This window comes from Megalobrama amblycephala, linkage group LG3, assembly GCF_018812025.1.
Source record: "Megalobrama amblycephala isolate DHTTF-2021 linkage group LG3, ASM1881202v1, whole genome shotgun sequence".
NCBI lineage: Eukaryota > Metazoa > Chordata > Actinopteri > Cypriniformes > Xenocyprididae > Megalobrama > Megalobrama amblycephala.
The window spans coordinates 56,546,265-56,565,205 of record NC_063046.1 but is presented as its reverse complement, the minus strand read 5'-3'; the positions used below and the strand labels follow the sequence as shown (position 1 = coordinate 56,565,205).

Genomic DNA, 18,941 nt, shown 5'->3' with positions numbered 1-18,941 from the left:
TATATACATATAAAGAGAATTACAGTACTTCAAAATAGTGAAGTAAAATTTTGAAAAAAAAGTTGAATATATATATATGTTTTCAATATAGATATTTGGTTTTGATGAGGTGTGTGCCAAATTAGGTGTTATTAACAGGGATTTTAAGGTATGGATGCTAGGTGATTTTGTTTTGGAACCTTCAGAAAACTTTAACTCGATTTTTCTCAAAATTGACTTTGCTGACTCTATCGACTTCAAACAGGTGTAGCTGTCATTTGTTTGTGATTCCTACAAAATATACATAATTTTGAAGGTTTTTTAATAGAGATTGGGAAAATTTGCTCATTGCAACTTTTGCCAGTTCGGGTCACATACAGTGGGTAAGGAAAGTATTCAGACCCCCTTAAATTTTTCACTCTTTGTTATATTGCAGCCATTTGCTAAAATCATTTAAGTTCATTTTTTTTTTCCTCATTAATGTACATACAGCACCCCATATTGACAGAAAAACACAGAATTGTTGACATTTTTGCAGATTTATTAAAAAAGAAAAACTGAAATATCACATGGTCCTAAGTATTCAGACCCTTTGCTGTGACACTCATATATTTAACTCAGGTGCTGTCCATTTCTGCTGATCATCCTTGAGATGGTTCTACACCTTCATTTGAGTCCAGCTGTGTTTGATTATACTGATTGGACTTGATTAGGAAAGCCACACACCTGTCTATATAAGACCTTACAGCTGCAGCTGCATGTCAGAGCAAATGAGAATCATGAGGTCAAAGGAACTGCCTGAAGAGCTCAGAGACAGAATTGTGGCAAGGCACAGATCTGGTCAAGGTTAAAAAAAAATTCTGCTGCACTTAAGGTTCCTAAGAGCACAGTGGCCTCCATAATCCTTAAATGGAAGATGTTCGGGATGACCAGAACCCTTCCTAGAGCTGGCCGTCCGGCCAAACTGAGCTATCAGGGGAGAAGAGCCTTGGTGAGAGAGGTAAAGAAGAACCCAAAGATCACTGTGGCTGAGCTCCAGAGATGCAGTCGGGAGATGGGAGAAAGTTGTAGAAAGTCAACCATCACTGCAGCCCTCCACCAGTCGGGGCTTTATGGCAGAGTGGCCCGACGGAAGCCTCTCCTCAGTGCAAGACACATGAAAGCCTGCATGGAGTTTGCTAAAAAACACCTGAAGGACTCCAAGATGGTGAGAAATAAGATTCTGATGAGACCAAGATAGAACTTTTTGGCCTTAATTCTAAGCGGTATGTGTGGAGAAAACCAGGCACTGCTCATCACCTGTCCAATACAGTCCCAACAGTGAAGCATGGTGGTGGCAGCATCATGCTGTGGGGGTGTTTTTCAGCTGCAGGGACAGGACGACTGGTTGCAATAGAGGGAAAGATGAATGTGGCCAAGTACAGGGATATCCTGGACGAAGACCTTCTCAGGACCTCAGACTGGGCCGAAGGTTTACCTTCCAACAAGACAATGACCCTAAGCACACAGCTAAAATAATGAAGGAGTGGCTTCACAACAAGAATTGGCTTGCCCAGCCAGAGCCCTGACTTAAACCCAACTGAGCATCTCTGGAGAGACCTAAAAATGGCTGTCCACCAACGTTTACCATCCAACCTGTCAGAACTGGAGAGGATCTGCAAGGAGGAATGGCAGAGGATCCCCAAATCCAGGTGTGAAAAACTTGTTGCATCTTTCCCAAAAAGACTCATGGCTGTATTAGATCAAAAGGGTGCTTCTACTAAATACTGAGCAAAGGGTCTGAATACTTAGGACCATGTGATATTTCAGATTTTCTTTTTTAATAAATCTGCAAAAATGTCAACAATTCTGTGTTTTCTGTCAATATGGGGTGCTGTATGTACATTAATGAGGAAAAAAAATGAACTTAAATGATTTTAGCAAATGGCTGCAAAGAGTGAAAAAATTAAGGGGGTCTGAATACTTTCCGTACCCACTCTATGTTGAGTGGCAGGTACGACATCATATCATCGCATTCGGACCGATTGCTATGATTGGACAAACATTATTTGGTCCTGTGACTTCCACAGAAGATATATGTACATTATTATTATTTTTAAATATTTAGACCACTTCTATTATTGACTACTATGAGGATGTGAAGAGTTTCAACCAGAATAACAAAAAGCCTACTCTACCTTTAACCTAATAATTGAACAAAAAGCCACAAAACGTAAACATTGATGATTCCATAGGGTCTTTCTTGTTATTTTCTTTTAATTTTGCTGTGAAATATGTTGTTTTGTGCAATTCACCCTGAGAAAAAAATCATAGTTTTAATATAAATAACAAAAATTCGTGCAAAAGTTCCAGCTCTTACCTAGCCTGTTGTCCAGTACTCCAAAATCCAGGGAATATTTGACCACGTGGTAGTTATTCCACACATAAAGCAGATTATCTCTTGGATTATAATCCACGGCAGCGATATACTGGTACGAGTTTGGGAAAAAGATGTCCAGATAGCCATCTTTGCTCAGCTCCGTGTTGTAGATGTAGTCGATTTTATTCCCAGTGGCTTCGCTATCGTCATCTTCATACACGCTCTTGACCACGTACAAGATTCCACAGATCATGAAAGCGTTGGAAGCGGAGCGTTTGTCGTAGGCCGTATCCCACGTTCCCTCCACCCGCAGCGTGTACGGGTTCAGCTGGCTGATCACAATGCGTCCGTTGTTTTGCTCCGTGGCATAAATCACCCAAAGGCCGTTTTCGTCCACCGCCAAATCGATATCCGACTTGCCTCCCCAGCGGTACGGAGACGTGTCGTGGTAGTTTGCACTGGCGATGATGGCCTCGCCGCTCTTGATGCGAGTGCGCAGATCGAACTTGACGATATTCCGTGTGCGCTCTTTGTTGAAGAACAGCGCGCCGTCATAGACGACAAACCCGGTGCCGTCCACCCGATGGGGAAGTTTGTAGGTGGTCGTGGGTCGGCCGGCAACGAAGTCCTCTTTGCTGGAGTACTCGGTGAGGGTGTCTGTGCGATACGGCGTCCAGGGCATGTAATAGATCTTATCTGAGGCCTGAAGGGGGTCTTTACACCAAGCTCCCGACTGGTGGTCCGATTCAAACAGATGCTCGCTCTGATAAACGCCACGCAAGAGCCCTGGGCACAAGAAAACTACAAACACACACAGAGAGAAAGACAAGTGAGCGTGGGTTTGAAAGCATCAAGCCTCTTCACTTCATGACCATTTTCATTTATCTGGATGGATAAGATGGATACCATCTCACTGCTGTGAACACAATGACATGATAGGTTAGAAATGTGTTGTTAAGTAGACACTATACACATTTGGGCTGATTTCAGTGATCCATTACATATATAAAGGGAAACCGATAAACAGATTATGCCAAGTTAGGAGGAGAATGACAATCTTTCACAGTACTTAAACGTACCCTCAGCTCTCATAAACCGTTGATACTCTCTTGTATTTCTGCTCGACTAGATGTGCCATATCACTTTCACTAGACAATGACTGATACTCTCACAATCTGACACATTACATCTGCTGCATATTATATTATTGTAGCTTATTCTAGCCAACAAGCGTTCATTTAGATAAGATGTTGTTTGACTGACTGACTGATGTTAAAATACCCGTTATGGGTAAAAGACTAGTGTGCATCAAGAGAGCGGTATCATATGTGTAGCTATTTGAATCTGTACATGATTAGTAACATGCTTTTTTAGTTACATTTAGATTTTGCTAATATATCCCCATGGTTTCATTTTTTTATTAAAACAATAAAAATCAAACAAAAACAGTGATTTAACTTCAGTTTTTATTTTTGCTACAGATGTCTTTTATCTAGATTTTATTACTTTACCCTTTACTTTTTAAATGATAAACTATGGAAAAGATATAATACATGTGTCAATAAATAATACATATAAATAAACAAAGCAAAATATACAATTGCAATATTTATTGGGAAAAGATAATTAATAATAATAATAATAATAATAATAATAATAATAATAAAGCTTTATATTCTTTTTTTTTTACCAAATCATGCAAGAAGGGTAAAATATATTTTAATTATAAAGTATAACATTAATTAAATTGAGTAAAATAAACCATTTCAATATTTAAAATGATCTGTGAGAAGATTTTTTTAATATATATAATTATAATTAAATATATAACGAATATTTCAAACTGTAATAATATTTCACAATATTTATGTTTTTACTAGTCTGGCTATCACCAGACCAAGCTCAATTTAAAATTGAACATTGGCCTGGGGAGTTTGCTATGTATTTCCTACTGCACAAGAGGCGTGATCAACGAGCATTAGTCACACAATTGGATAGTCCTTCTACCAATCAGATCAACGATCCGGATGACGTACTTTGCAGAGCGATGCGAAAACTCCAGGCAGGTTTACCGTGTGTCTCAATCAGCTCCCTAGTTCAGTAGGGAATCAGCCACATTCACTTTCATGATATACTGATTCACGACCTAGGGAACTAGGGAGCTGATTGAGACGCAGGTTTAGTTTGTAGCATTGATCCGCGGTTTGCAGAAGCAGCATTGGCATCGAGCGATTTTTGCAGGTTGTGCAAAAAAACATGAAAGTGATCGGTATTTACACCCACTCGAGCAATTTGTTTGCTAACTAAAGAAGTCATTCAGCATCGTCGAGAGTTTAAAAGGTGACTCTGATACTGTTCTGGTTCAGTGTAAATGAACGTGGAATATAGCCGCCCTAAACTACGTCATTGTCATGACAACCAAAAAGAATTCCAGTCAGCTCAGGCGGCGCGAGATTCAAGAAGCAGGGAGACGAAACATAAAGAGCAAATAATAAAAATATTGTCTACCATCAAGGGGCATTGAAGTAAAAGAGTCCTGTACTCACATCGTGAAGCAAACCACCAAAATAACAGCAATCATTGTGTGTCATTAATCGCTGTTTGTAATCTTCCTATGAAGAGACTGTCGGATCAACGCTCTGCTACATTTCTCTCAGATAAGGTAAATGCTTAACACAATCGGCGTCACTGTGATTGTGCATTGTTATTTTGGAGAGACGGGTAGATCAGATAGAGTTTGAAAGCTGCTTGCCGTCGCTTCTCTATCATCATCGTGTTATACCCGCCAATAGCGAGCAAAGTGGATAAGCCAGTCTGTGATTGGTTCCCGCAAAAGTGTAACAGCGCAGCAGAAATGAATGCACGGGTTTCCAGACTGAGTTGCCGAGCGAAATCAAATCGCCGGCAGATCAGGCTGGGTTTACCCAGACTTTGTTTTTACAGTATTTCTAAACAAGTAAAGGTGAGCAGAAGAGATTTCTTTCTTTATATAATGTAACTTTAAGAAAGAAATGAATGAAAAGCTGTGTAATATGGATGATATTTTGCTTTTTTTTTAAATTATTTTTGAAGCTTGCCCCACTAGGGATGTTAACGATTAATTGACAATCGATTAATTGTCGATAATACATTTAAACAATAAAACGTATTTATTGTCGATTAAGCAGGTTCATGAGCATGCGTGCTGCTCAGCTGCGAAACATGTAAAGCAGACACAAGAAAAAATGAAGCGAGCACGTCGAAGTTATGTTTGGGAACATTTTACAGCTAGAGTTACACCATCATGACTAGTTTGCGTGTGCATTCGCAGCCTTTTGTTTTGTGCAAATGTAAGTTGTAATATTGTTTTTATTTTGTGTAGGCCTGTCTATATCTGATTTATCTCAAATAGGATGCATTTGGTTAAGAATTAACACTGTAGTAAAGCATGCCGGTGATCAGCTTCAGCCCATGCAGCTCAAGCAGCAATGCACAACTGATAATGACTATGACTGTCATATTACATAACATTAATGAGAACACTATTTTAATAAATCTTTGTGGTTTCAAGACAAGGGCTTGTCTACAATATATGACTCACACATTCTGAATAGCACGTAATTTAGTTCAAGTTCACTTGTAGTTCTTTTTGTGAAAAATATAATTTGTAATATTATGTTTATTTTGTATATATCTGATTAATCTCATAAAGGGTGCATTTCTTTGAGTTAACACACTAGCAAAGTGCTCCAGTTTACCGGTGTTCATTCAGCACTTCAGCGCACGCAGCTCAAACAGCAATGCACGACTAATAATAACTTTGATTGGGACTGTCATATTACATAACATTTGGTGAGTAACATGGCGTTTTGAGCAGCATTTGCACACCCTGTCGTGCTTTTGGCTATATGCCACTGCAGTAGACGCATATTGCAGCATTAAGGCTAACGATTAATCGATTAATTGATCGTTAATTTAAACGACGCTACTTGCCACCCATGGTGACTATATACTGTAAGAGCTGTGTGACCATTCTTCAGAATTTCTTCTTTTTGTTCCACAGAAATGTGCTTTAAACTTGGGGTACGTTTACACGGCAACAATGTACTAAAAACTGAAGATTTTCCTTTGCATTTTTTGCGTACAGACGACAACATTGTCAAAACGATCCCCGACATCACAGTTTTCACAAATTTGTGTTTTTGTACTTTACACAGAGACAATAACAGTATTGTTTTCAAAAACTTTAACTTTGAAACTAGTTTTCAAAAGTTGGCATTTTCAGGCCTCCAAAACGCCGTCGTCGTGTACATGAACGGCCAAAACGTTTTTAGTTGTAAATGGCCCCTTGCTCCTGGAGGTCCACTGCCCCAGACAGTTTAGCTCCAGCTCTAATTAAACACACCTGAAGCAGCTAATCATGGTCTTCAGGGTTACTAGAAACTTCCAGGCAGGTTGGCGCTAAACTCTCTCCCTCAGTGAGCAGGATTGGGCACATGCAGAAAGATTTCATTTCAGCTTGAAGTTGGCATTTCAAATTTTGATAAATAAGAGCGAGCTCATTAATGACAGCTGGTCAAAGGGGCCAGAGGCCGCCGAGACATAATAATGAGCTTATATTTATTACAATCTGAACGGATTCCATCCCGATGCTAAGATATTGTCAATTTGTGTCATCTTGATTTATTGCATCTGCGCGCACAAAACTAATAATAACAGTATTTTCCTCCATTTGGGTCCGCTCTAACCAGCCATGCAGCATCAGAACAGAAAGATTGTGTTTCTTTCCAGCGCTTTAGCTTCGCAGAAATTGATTAAACCCAAGGCCTGACTGCGGCAATCCATACACTTAACCAGATTAGGTTAGAAATATATAAACTCATTCCAATTAATTTCCTGTGAGGGGTCAAATCTGTTGATACCAAAGACGGTGTAATCTACAGAGACAGCGGTAACTGAGCAGCAGGTTCGGGCCGTGTGTGTTTGTGATTGCATTACTAAATCTATGATATTTACGATTGCAGAAAAGCTCAGAACGGTCAATAAATTAAAGCTAAACGGTGCTCTGCCTACTACAGCTGGAAGCTTCCGGCACGTCTCGGTGTTTCTTCGACTGTGGGCGCTTTTGTGTCCCGGGGGTTGATTTTTATGAAAACAATAAAAATCACAGTAAAATGGTCTTGTTAAATGTTTAACCTTTAGTTTTCATTTTTACTACAATTGCCTTTCCTGCAGATTTTATTGCTTTACTTTTACCTTCAAAGCTAAACTATGAAAATTCATCATGAAAATATAATAGTGTGAATATAGTGTGAGAAATATAAGTGTGAATAAAAAAGACTATGAATAAAGAGTAAAATAAACCATTTCAGTATTTACTGCATGAAAATAATTAATCTTTTATCATAATTATAAAGATAATTTATTCCCTTAATAATGATTTATATAAAGTTACTACGTTTTCTTTTACCAAATTATGCAAGAGTGAAAATGTATTTAAAATATATAACAAACTAAAAAGAGTCAAATAAACCATTTATTTTAATATTTATTGTGCAAAAATGATTTGTGAACATAAATAATAATTTATTCCCTGATAAAGCTTGAACTAAAGTTACTTCTTTCTATATATGTTTATCAAATTATGCAAAAAGAGTGAAAATATATTTAAAATATATATTATAACATATAATGTATAAACTTAACAGAGATTAATAATCAATTTCAATATTTAACATATGAAAATTATTTGTGTGAAGATAATTAAAAATGTATTGTAATTATTATAATAATTTATTTCATAATAAGCTTTATCTAAAGTTACTTCTTACATTTTTTACCAAATTATGCAAGAGTGAAAATATATTTAAAATATATAACGTATATACTAAACAAAGTAAAATAAACCATTTCAATATTTAACATGTGAAAATTATTTGTGTGAAGATAATTATTATTTTTTTATTTATTTCATAATAAAGCTTTATCTAAAGTAACTTCTTACTATATTTTTACTAAATTATGCAAGAGTGAAAATATATTTAAAATATATAACGTATATACTAAACAAAGTAAAATAAACCATTTCAATATTTAACATGTGAAAATTATTTGTGTGAAGATAATTAAAAATGTATTTATTTTTTATTTATTTCATAATAAAGCTTTATCTAAAGTTACTTACTGTATTTTTAACAAATGCAAGAGTGAAAATATTTTTTAAATATATAACAAACTAAACAAAGTAAAAAATAAACGCTTTCAATGTGTATTGTGTGGAAAATGATTTGTGTGAAGATAATTAAAAATTGATTATTATTATTAATTTCCAAATAAAGCTTTACCTAACCAAACTTCAACCAAATTATGCAAGAAAAGTGAAAATATATTTAAAATATATAACATTTAATGTGAGGGTTGCAGATGACAAAATTAAATTTCTTAATTCCCTCATGACGGTCCAGAGGAAAAACAGTGACAGAATTCTCCAGTGGTGCATTTATGCTTACATTATCAGTAGACAAACAGTAAAGTAAATAAACTAGTGAGTTTGGAAAATGTTTTGTAAAGGAATTTAATTCCCAAACATCCACAAGGCCAAAATACACCATAGATAAAGAAACCTCATTTTGTTCCTTTATATTGTGAAAAATAAACCTTCCTTTGCCTCTGTGACTGAATCCATCAGCTCCATTAGGAAGTCTGAGCATCTCTGAGCGAGAAAATGATACAGCGCTGAACGCTTACACAGGTATTATAAAGGTTAATGAAGTGGGTCGTTCGCTCCAGCATCAGCCCCATTATAAGGCTGCTAAAACCTGTATCGTATCTGAAACCTAACACACATACATACACACACAAACAAACCGTGCAGCACTGAAGAACACATACACAACTCTCTGATTGTCCATCCAGAGGATTACAGTGATATACAGTGAACGGCTATATCAGAAAACAGGAAACGAGCTAGTCTGTATCTTAAACCTGCATTTAAAGCGAATCCCCACTGCAATCAACATCACAGCACTCTATTGATGCTGACCGAAGCACATCTACAAACAGATTTAAGTCTTTCTAGAAAGTCTTAAAGTGGCAGACGCTGCTCCAGATGGGCTGCAGGAGCGAGAGACGGAGGATTCTGAATGGGAAGGTGAAGAAAAGGTTTTCAAGGAATAGTTCAGCCAAAAATAAGCAGTCTGTTTTTATTTACTCACTGAAAATGTCATTTCAAAACCACTTTCTCTTTTAATCAGTGGAACAGTAAATGAGATGTTTTTTTACTTTCATCATTATAATTATAATCACAGCAGTGAGGGAAGAAAAATAAATGAATGCAAAACTACAAAAACAAGTTTAAATATCTTGTGAAATTTAAGTTAATTGCTTAAAGGGGCTATATGTAACATTTTCACTTTAATAAAGCATAAAAATACCCCGATATGTTTGCAGATATTTAGGAAACATGCTAAGTTCACCTACTTGTTTCTCAGAAAAACAATGCTACAGCCAGACATTCTACTTTGAAATGTGCGTTCCGTGTCGGAATGTCTGTCTTTATTTTGGTCTGTGCGAAACCGTGTGCTGCCAGTTTATCCAATAGTATTTCGACGTGACAGGTTGCAAGTTGGCGGAAAGCACCGCATATTGCAGCCATGGAAACCAGCAAACAAACTGGATTAGAGAATCGCAGATTCTACCTGACCTAAAAAGCCTCTGCATCCATCTAAAAATCTCTATGAATGACAGCATATTGTAACAAGGATAAATGAACTCATCAGCTTACAGTGTGCAAGTTTCCTCAGCTTTCATTGTCAATTACGCTCCCTCTTGTTGCGTGTCCTCAAGCTGGCCACCCACGTCTTTGAAGGAGGAGGCGGGGGAAACAATATTTTGAATTTGGACTGCATAACCTATTTTGACCACTGGGTGTCATTCCTACATATAGCCCCTTTAAGTGAATTTACCTTGTTTTAATTTTCTGAAAAACAAGACTACTTTTTACAATTTGTATTTATTTATTGGTTAACTAGCCTATTAGGTCTGTCACTGATGCAAAACAAAATCTTAACTATTTTTTTTTTTTTGGCCATTTTTCGAGCAAATTAACATTACAAAATTGTGCAAGATGTAAGATATTAAAACATGTTTTCAAAGCTTGTACTTCTTTCCCCATTGTAATATTTTTTTTTATAGATTTATGTTTAAAAAATGACAGTGAGGTTACATAAATAAAGGATTTTAAAATACATTCTCTGAAAACAAGTCTTAATATCTTGTGAAATTTTGCTTTAGTAAATTGACCTTGATTTTTTTTTTTCTAAATACTAGACTTTTAGGCCTGCCAATACTGCAAACAAACACAAACAAACAAAATAAAAAATATTTTTTTTTGTGAACAGTATTGATTGATTGATTGATTGATCACAACAAAGACTGCTAATACTGCACGGCGTATTAAAGGGTTAGTTCACGCAAAAATGAAAATTCTGTCATCATTTACTCGCCTTTGTGTTGTTCCAAACCCACAAAACTTTTGTTTATCTTCGGAACACACATGAAGATATTTTTAATAAATTCGGAGAGATTTCTGTCCCTCCATTGACATCAGCGCAACTACCACTTTAACGCTTCAAAAAGTTCATGAAATGATTGTAAAACTAATCTGTATGAATTGAGTGGTTTAGTCCAAATTTCTGAAGACACATTCGTTTTATATGATATGATCGAATTTAGGCTTTTATTCCCATATGAACAACGTTCATCTTCGAGAACAAACCTCATTCTCAAACGTGCTGTGTAACACACGAGAATGAACCTGATGTGTGAGTTGATGAATGTTTATATGTGAATAAAAAACTAAATTAAATCTGTTCAGCATATAAAGTGATTGTGTTCTTCAGAAAATGTGGTCTAAACTGCTCGATTTATACAGATTATTTTTATAATATCTAAACTTTTTGAAGCGACAAAGTGGTACGGTAGTTGTACTGTCAATAGAGTGACAGAAATTGCTCAGATTTTATTAAAATATCTTAATTTGTGTTTTGAAAATCAACTAAAGTCTTATGTGTGTGGAACGACATGAGGGTGAATAAATGATGACAGTTTCATTTTTGGGTGAACTAACCCCTTAAAGGTGCAATATGTAATATTTTATGTTCGCTAGAGGTCGCTAGAGGTCTATTCAAAACAAAGGCATAGCTTGATGACTCCAAGTTTGAGTGCGGAATCTTGGGACATGTAGTCTTCACCTCAACGGCGGTGGAAAAGAATTGGGATTGGACTCGGGAAGAAATCATGTTCATGGATGTGATTATTAACGTTACTATAGTATGAAGCAGAGCAGGACCGAGTGCTGTTCGAGCTGAATGAGGCCGCTGGAGCGATTGCGCAACACACGCTTCACAAGCAGCGGAACTTTTATTATGACACAGTCGCCAGCGCTGTTTCCGCTTTTCCGGTCATAAGTATGAGGTAACGCAGCTCTGTTTATCATTTTAGATACATTTGAGTGTGTTGAAAATGTTATAACGTTACTCCATGTGTTCGCTCAGTGGCTGCTGTGAGACACTGTTACACACTGCAGTAAGCTAGATCGATTTAAGAATATCATATTAAATGCTGGATGGCTTGTGTTGATAAATGGCATGAAATTAATTTTAAAACGTATTGTATGATGGAGAAAATTCTGTATTACTGTTACTAAAAATAAAGCTGCATCTGATTATGCTATGTTAGCTACCTCAGAAAATAGTGTTTTTCTCTGAGGCATGGTAAAGCATGGTACTCGCAAAAAAATCAAGAAAATTAGATTTAAACAATAAGACAAAATGTATTGAGCTATATAACAATAATTAGTTTTCTGTCTATAAATATATATCAAAACAGTTGTTCCTTTGTCTATTAAAACATGTAAATATTAAAGCGTCTTTGGTGTTTCCATGGTTTTTTTTACAAAATAAAACCGAAAGCCGAGGGTAACGCGGATATGACGCAATTGACAGGTGACTCCTCACACGTCCCGGAGCCTTGGTAAAAATTGCAGTTTTCTCACAATTTACAAATAGTTGTAAAAATTTGGGATATTGTAAGTACTCAAGTGAACAAAATATATAACACTGGCCTAGTGGTTTTTGGATATTTTACTGCAAAATTCTTACATATTGCACCTTTAAGTTATTAAGTAAAAGTATCTGACCCATAACTAGTTGGCTGCTTTTCTGGATGATGCCGTGCAAGCCCCAGTTCACAGTAGCCAGCTCAGTCAAGCTTCAAAAATGACAAAGTATGATGGCTATACGTCTTCTGAAGTCATGTGACAGCTTTGAGTGACACAAATTTAAGTCAACAGTAACTGGTGACACACTTTATCCTTAAATATCAGTCTGTTCCTTATGCAAAGCTTGTGAACACTTGGTAAATACCACAAAATTCATATGGACCTCTTGTATGTGTTGTTGTTTTTGGAGTTTGACAACCCTCAAGTGCTTACATTTTATGGGAGAGCTCAATGTGCATATTCTGCAAAATGCGTTTCACAGAAGAAAAGTCATATGGGGAGTTAAAGAGGCTTCATTATTGGTGAACTATTGCTTTTAATATGAACCAATACAGGCAGAGAGGGCTAGAGGAAACCATCAGAAAGAGATGAGGAGGAAGGGCAGAAGAAAGGAGGTCTAGGATAAGATGAATATAAGTGTGAACATACACCATCTGCCGAGTCGTTCTGTGTTTTAATGCTCATCTCTGCTTCTCATCTCTCATCTCCAAATCACATCAATCTATCCTGAACCTCTGATCTCAGACCAGCTGGCCATTACAGCCCCTGATCTGACGAACTACAGCAGTGATTCTCAACTGGTTGATTGACCTCCTGTGGATCATGTTTCTGCTCTGACAGCATGGGAAAACTAAATCAAAATAATATGTAGCGAACATAATCATAGTTACGATAATAAATAGCCAAAAAACAACTTTTAAAAGGGAGGAGAAAACACTTCTAGCATTTTTTTTGTCTAGCTTCACGCATTCTTTTTTTTTTAAATCAACACTTGAAGGTGGGTAAGTTTAATAAAAAGAGCAACATTTTGAGCAAAAAGCTGAGAAAATCAAATTTTTGTCAAAGACTAGTCATCCAGATCGAATTCAGAATGATGATCAAAGCACAGATGGAGTAGATCGAGTCCATCAACACCGCCAAAGCTTGCAGAGTCCTATAGCTCGTCCCGGGTCCAATTTCATTAAGTAATCTTAGGCAGTTTTGATTTATATGCTGTTTAATGTGATAATCCCATTATTTTACATATGCATATGATTACATATGCTATCGCTTGTTTCTGCTTCTTCTTAGCCTGTGTTTTGATCCAAAGATTCAGTACTCTTTTGGAAGATGCGTAATAGGTCCCCCTACCTTGTAACGGTGAAAATATGGAAAGCCGTAACATCCTGTCTTTGGCAGAGAAGTGTTTTCTCATAGAAGATGAGATAAATCGTCAATGCCAGAAAAAGAGTTAATTTTTTTCAATGTAACGTGAATGATATACCAATTTCTTACAAAAAAAAAAGTGTGTGTATGTGTGGTTGTGTGTGTACACTAAACTATTTTGGTTCAAATTCATCTGCCATTTGGAAGAAGCTGGTCAAATTAGACAGATGCCAACATGGACGGGATGCGTGATGTGCTACAAAAATAATCATGCCCCAATGTGTTTTGTGCAATGATTCAGTGGCTGCTGAGAACACAAAACTATCAAAATTCAAGAGACCACTGGAAACCAAAATGGTAAAATTTCCTATTTAGCCTGCCAAGTTAATGTTTTGGAATATTTTATGCCTGTGCAGTTCATGGTGACATTAATAAATTAGTTTTTTAAGGGCATTTTGGTTTAGTTTTGGCACTTGATTTTTCAATATAAAATCCTGAGAATCCTGAAGCCGAACCAGTTGAGAAACACTGAATCAGACCAAATGCAAAACTGCCTGAGATACACACCTGGAAACCTGTATTAATGTGTATAATATTAACTAATATATTCAGCCTTGAGCATTGTGTGTGCGTGCGTGTGCGTGTGTGTGTGTGTGTGTGTGAGAGAGAGAGAGAGAGTTATAGACATTCTTATGTTCTGTTTCTCGTCTGATGGTGTCACCCTGAAGGTTAGCAGCACTATCATCATAATGATGTCATTTAAAATGCTGACAGCTCATTGGCTGGGTTATTGATTGGGCTTCACTGGATGTTTTAAATGGGAATTAGATTATGAATATCATTACTGTTAAAGTGCTAACGGGGGTTTGCGAGCACTTAGCCGATACACTGATGCTATAAGATCTAATTACCTGGCAGATGAAAAAGGATACATAATATTTATAGGCTTGAACAGACAAACTCAACGTACGAGTGAAGCGTGTTTGCATGCCGAATCAAATTCAACAACAAATTCTGCAGTATTAGAAGCAAAATGATACAAGATTTGTCATAAATTCAGGATGACACTAATAAACATGAATTAAAAAGCATTTAAACATTTGAACATGTTTTAGACATTGCATAAATCAGTGTGTGTGTTTTGATGCACAATCTTAATGTAGTTATTAAGCATAATCACAATAAGGTCATAACTTGTTTAAACAAAAAAGTGATTGATTGAAAGTGACAGAAAAACATGATCATTTCAAAACTAATTTTTTGTATCTTTATCAGTATAGTATAAACATCAGTATTGACAACTCACTAATAAGAATTTACTAAGAATTTAATAACTAATTTACTACAACTACATTTTCAAACGGTGTGACAGTAACACAACACTTTTCAAAATAGTGTAGCTTTTCCAGTTATAATACTTTTTTTTTTTCAATGAATTTCGCACATTATCGCGATCTGAAGCAATAATGAAACCTCTCTCTCTCTCTCAAGTCGCATTAAGAAGTCTGATTCAATTTAATGAATCAGTTCCTTTGGAATGTTCATTTAAATTGCTTTTAAATGGTTTCAAAAATGAGTAATCTCTCAATAGATTCCCCAGAAGTCCCTTAAAAGCATTTTATGATTTTTTTAGTTAAATAAATATTTAATGAAAAAACATGCTGTTCATTTCTAATTTCTATTCAGTTATGTAAATTAGGTGTTTGTTTGTTTGTTTTATTACTATTTACTGTCATTTCGAGTGTTAGCTCATTTGCATGTGTTTGCAAGTTTGATGCTGTCATCCTAATGAGTTTTTTGCATGCCTGATAAGTGCGGCTTTACAATTTTAAATGATGTAATTGCATATAGTTAGAAAATGCATTATAAACGAACTACATTCCCCCCCTTAAGAGATTTAGTCCATCTCTGGTTTGAGGTCATCTATAACATTATAGTGCAAAAAATAAAATGAAATACACCTTTAAAATGTTCTCTCTCTTTTTTATAAACACAAACATTGATTGATGGCATCATGTTGCACTCATCTTCAACTAATAAAATGCTTTGTAAAATGAGAATGTCACATGATGACACAAGTTTTTTTTTTTTTCTTCTATTCGTTTTCAGCAGCACCAGAAGAAGAGCATTATAACACACATGAACTGAAATGAGGGTGAACACTACAAGAAAAAAAAGAGCCCACCACAGCAACGATCTCCGCCACATACATAACATTTCCTCCAATAACACATAGATATTATTACCAAACACACAGGCCATGTCACTGAACAGTGTGTTTGATTTTTTTAAATATCAGCATAACACAAAGCCAGTGTCAAAAATAATCTCTTTAGTAATGAATAAATGTATGATGGTTTACTTGAGAAAATGTTAAACATGTTGCGAGGGAACCGACATAAAGATGCTATACGGGGTGAAAAAAACACTGGTTTACCTTTCTGTTCCACCTCTATTTTTAGGCATGGAGGAGAAAAAACAAAACAAAAACAGAGACAAAGAGAGAATATCAGAGCAATGAAATAATTATTAGACATTTTCTTCTTTTCCAGAACAACCTGAGGTTAAAAGAAACAATACGAATCTGTTCTTGTTACAATAAAGTCGGGTGCAAACTGTGTGATTTTTGCCTGTCCTTTATGATTGATGTTTGTCAGATTGTTTGGCAGACTGTCAGACTCTACGATAGACCTCTTAGTTACGATCGACAGTGTCAAACTCAAAGCAAGATTCCCAAAATTTGTCTAGGATTTGTCTCAAAACTTGTACAGTGTGCACCCGACTAAACGCAAGAAATAAAACATATTTGCGTACCAACAAACCATATAGCAGAGTCCTGTGGAGAAACAGAAAAACTCAAATTATAGAGATGCGTGCGTGTGTGTGTCTGAGGAAGGAGTAAATGAATATAAAAGAGAATTCAGCAATGACAAGCATTCAATCAAACAGTGAGACGCACACTAACCTGTCACATCATTCATCACATACATCTGTTTTTGAAATAACATTCATACAGTAATTTGTTAATGCTTGTGTGAGGTTTATTTAACTAAAGTTCAAGGACAAACAACAGCTTAGAAGTAAGAGAAATCTCACAAAACCTCCTTTTTCAACTTCTCTGTTTCTATTTCAAATAAATGCTACTCTTTTGAACCTTCTATTCATCAAAGAATTCGGAAACATGTATCAGTTTCCACAAAATGAACAGAGGTGTCAAGTAACGAAGTACAAATACTTCGTTACCTTACTTAAGTAGAAATTTCGGGTATCTATACTTTACTGGAGTAATTATTTTTCAGACGACTTTTTACTTCTACTCCTTACATTTTCACGCAATTATCTGTACTTTCTACTCCTTACATTTTAAAAATAGCCTCGTTACTCCTATTTCATTTCAGCTTGTTTTCATTCCGGCTTGAAAAAAACAACTATCCAGATAAATCGTACCATCCGGATAGAGTGAATTTGATTGTGGTTGGATGAGAATAAACATAGGCTATACCATTCTGACACCCTATTGGTTTGTACGCGATCCATCACACCTGCACATGACACAAATCACGTCACACTCCAGCAAGGACGACAGTGTTGGGGGTCCTTACTCAAAAAAGATTATTTATTAAAAGTTATTATTTCTCTACTACTGGCTCATTTAGGCTATCAAACGGCTGTTTTCTCTTCGTCCTCTGCAAATTATGCTAGGTAGTTCGGTAGAGAGATGTTTGAATTAATTAGCGTAGTTTTTAATCTTTTTTTTTTTTTTTTTTTTTTTTTTTTTTAGCGTGACCCTTTTTATTTATATGACCCATAGTCATATACAACCATGTAGCTAAACATGCCTAAACGAATTAATTTAAAACGAAACTGAAGGTAAACCTGCGTTGCTCTCATGGTGTTATACCTCTCTCTTTCGGTGAAGTGGAGCAGTGCTCTTGCTGAATGGCACGGATTGCACTACGAACTATTGTACATTTTATATGTTTGTTTTTTTTAAAAATGTATTTTATTTTTTATAACGAACAAGCTGCGATGTCATGTTTCCAGTGCTTTGTTGTGTGTGTGTGAGGCGCGGGCGCGATCAAACAGCTGTCTTTGCCAGGGACTTGTCTCATCGTCATGGCAACGGTTCGTGGCCAGGTTAGATTACGTCAGGCCCTGCGTTCCATTCGGAAGGGCTCATCCCTATGCCCTAATCCCTTCAAAGGGTTTACCCTCCGGAGGGAGAGCTTCGAAGGGATGAAGGGTGTAGGGGTCAAAAATACTCCTTTTTTAGAACGCACTTCTGCGTCATCTTAACGAGACAGTCAAGGGGGATAGATAGCGCAAGCTGCGCCCTTTGTTTAACGTTAGTTTAGGCCTATATATTTATTTATTTTTGGTTTATCGCACCATAATGTATATTGTGTCTATGTATTTGAAACATTTGAATGGACTGATAAAGCTGTAAAGTATTTTTTTGAAGTACAGTGTTGTTTTGACCATAATAATGTACTAAATCTAACTCGTATAAATATTACAGTAGTAGCCTATAGAAAAATACTATACATTCATTTATAGGTAAAATCGAACTCCGAGCCTCCTGTACCCATTCTGTGATGACAAACAACAATGCAAAGGATCATGGGGGCCCGAAGTGTCCATCAGTTGTACCCTTCGAAATCCTTCATTCCGAAGGGCCCTTTAAAGTGGCCAGTTTTGAACACTTCGGTTTGGAACGACCCTTTAATATGGCGGCCATGATTGTTGCCGTTTGTTGGATGCTCAGACGACCAAACAAATGCAGATTAAACATGTTCAGTCTGGTAAAAACAGACTCCAACCAACGCCAACAGGGTTATCACACCTATCCAACAAACTCCAACAGACGAGTTTGTTGGCATTTTTTGGTGCGATGTGAACTGAAACAGCTGAAAACTACCCGTTAATGTCAAGCCCTGATTGTTACTAAGCCTGCCCTGGGTACACCAAAACTACCCGCATTTTTCTTTCCGTTGCCCTAACAGATTCCTGCAGTTAAGCTTGGATGTACATTTACATTCCAATAAATGTTATTGATGACATTCTGAGGAGGTGGAGTGCACAATAGACCCCTGTAGCGCGGCCTAAGCTTTTGTCCTTAATGGCATTTTTTTCCTTACATTACTTTTACTTTTATACTTTAAGCAGTTTTGAAACCAGTACTTTTACACTTTTACTTGA

General features: G+C 36.4%; 1 protein-coding gene across 15 annotated transcripts in view; it reads right to left on the bottom strand.

Annotated features, from left to right (window-relative positions):
* The window catches only part of LOC125265745 (adhesion G protein-coupled receptor L3-like), a 391,922-nt gene that overhangs the window by 142,054 nt on the left and 230,927 nt on the right, over window positions 1-18,941 (bottom strand). For 11 of the 15 annotated variants that reach the window (XM_048186160.1, XM_048186161.1, XM_048186156.1 and 8 more), the window contains one exon: window positions 2,339-3,139. In XM_048186160.1, coding sequence (XP_048042117.1) covers window positions 2,339-3,139 — 801 coding nt within the window. Of the gene's footprint in view, window positions 1-2,338; window positions 3,140-16,179; window positions 16,195-18,941 lie in introns of all 15 variants that reach the window. The other 4 variants (XM_048186153.1, XM_048186154.1, XM_048186155.1 and 1 more) reach the window with 1 other exon arrangement.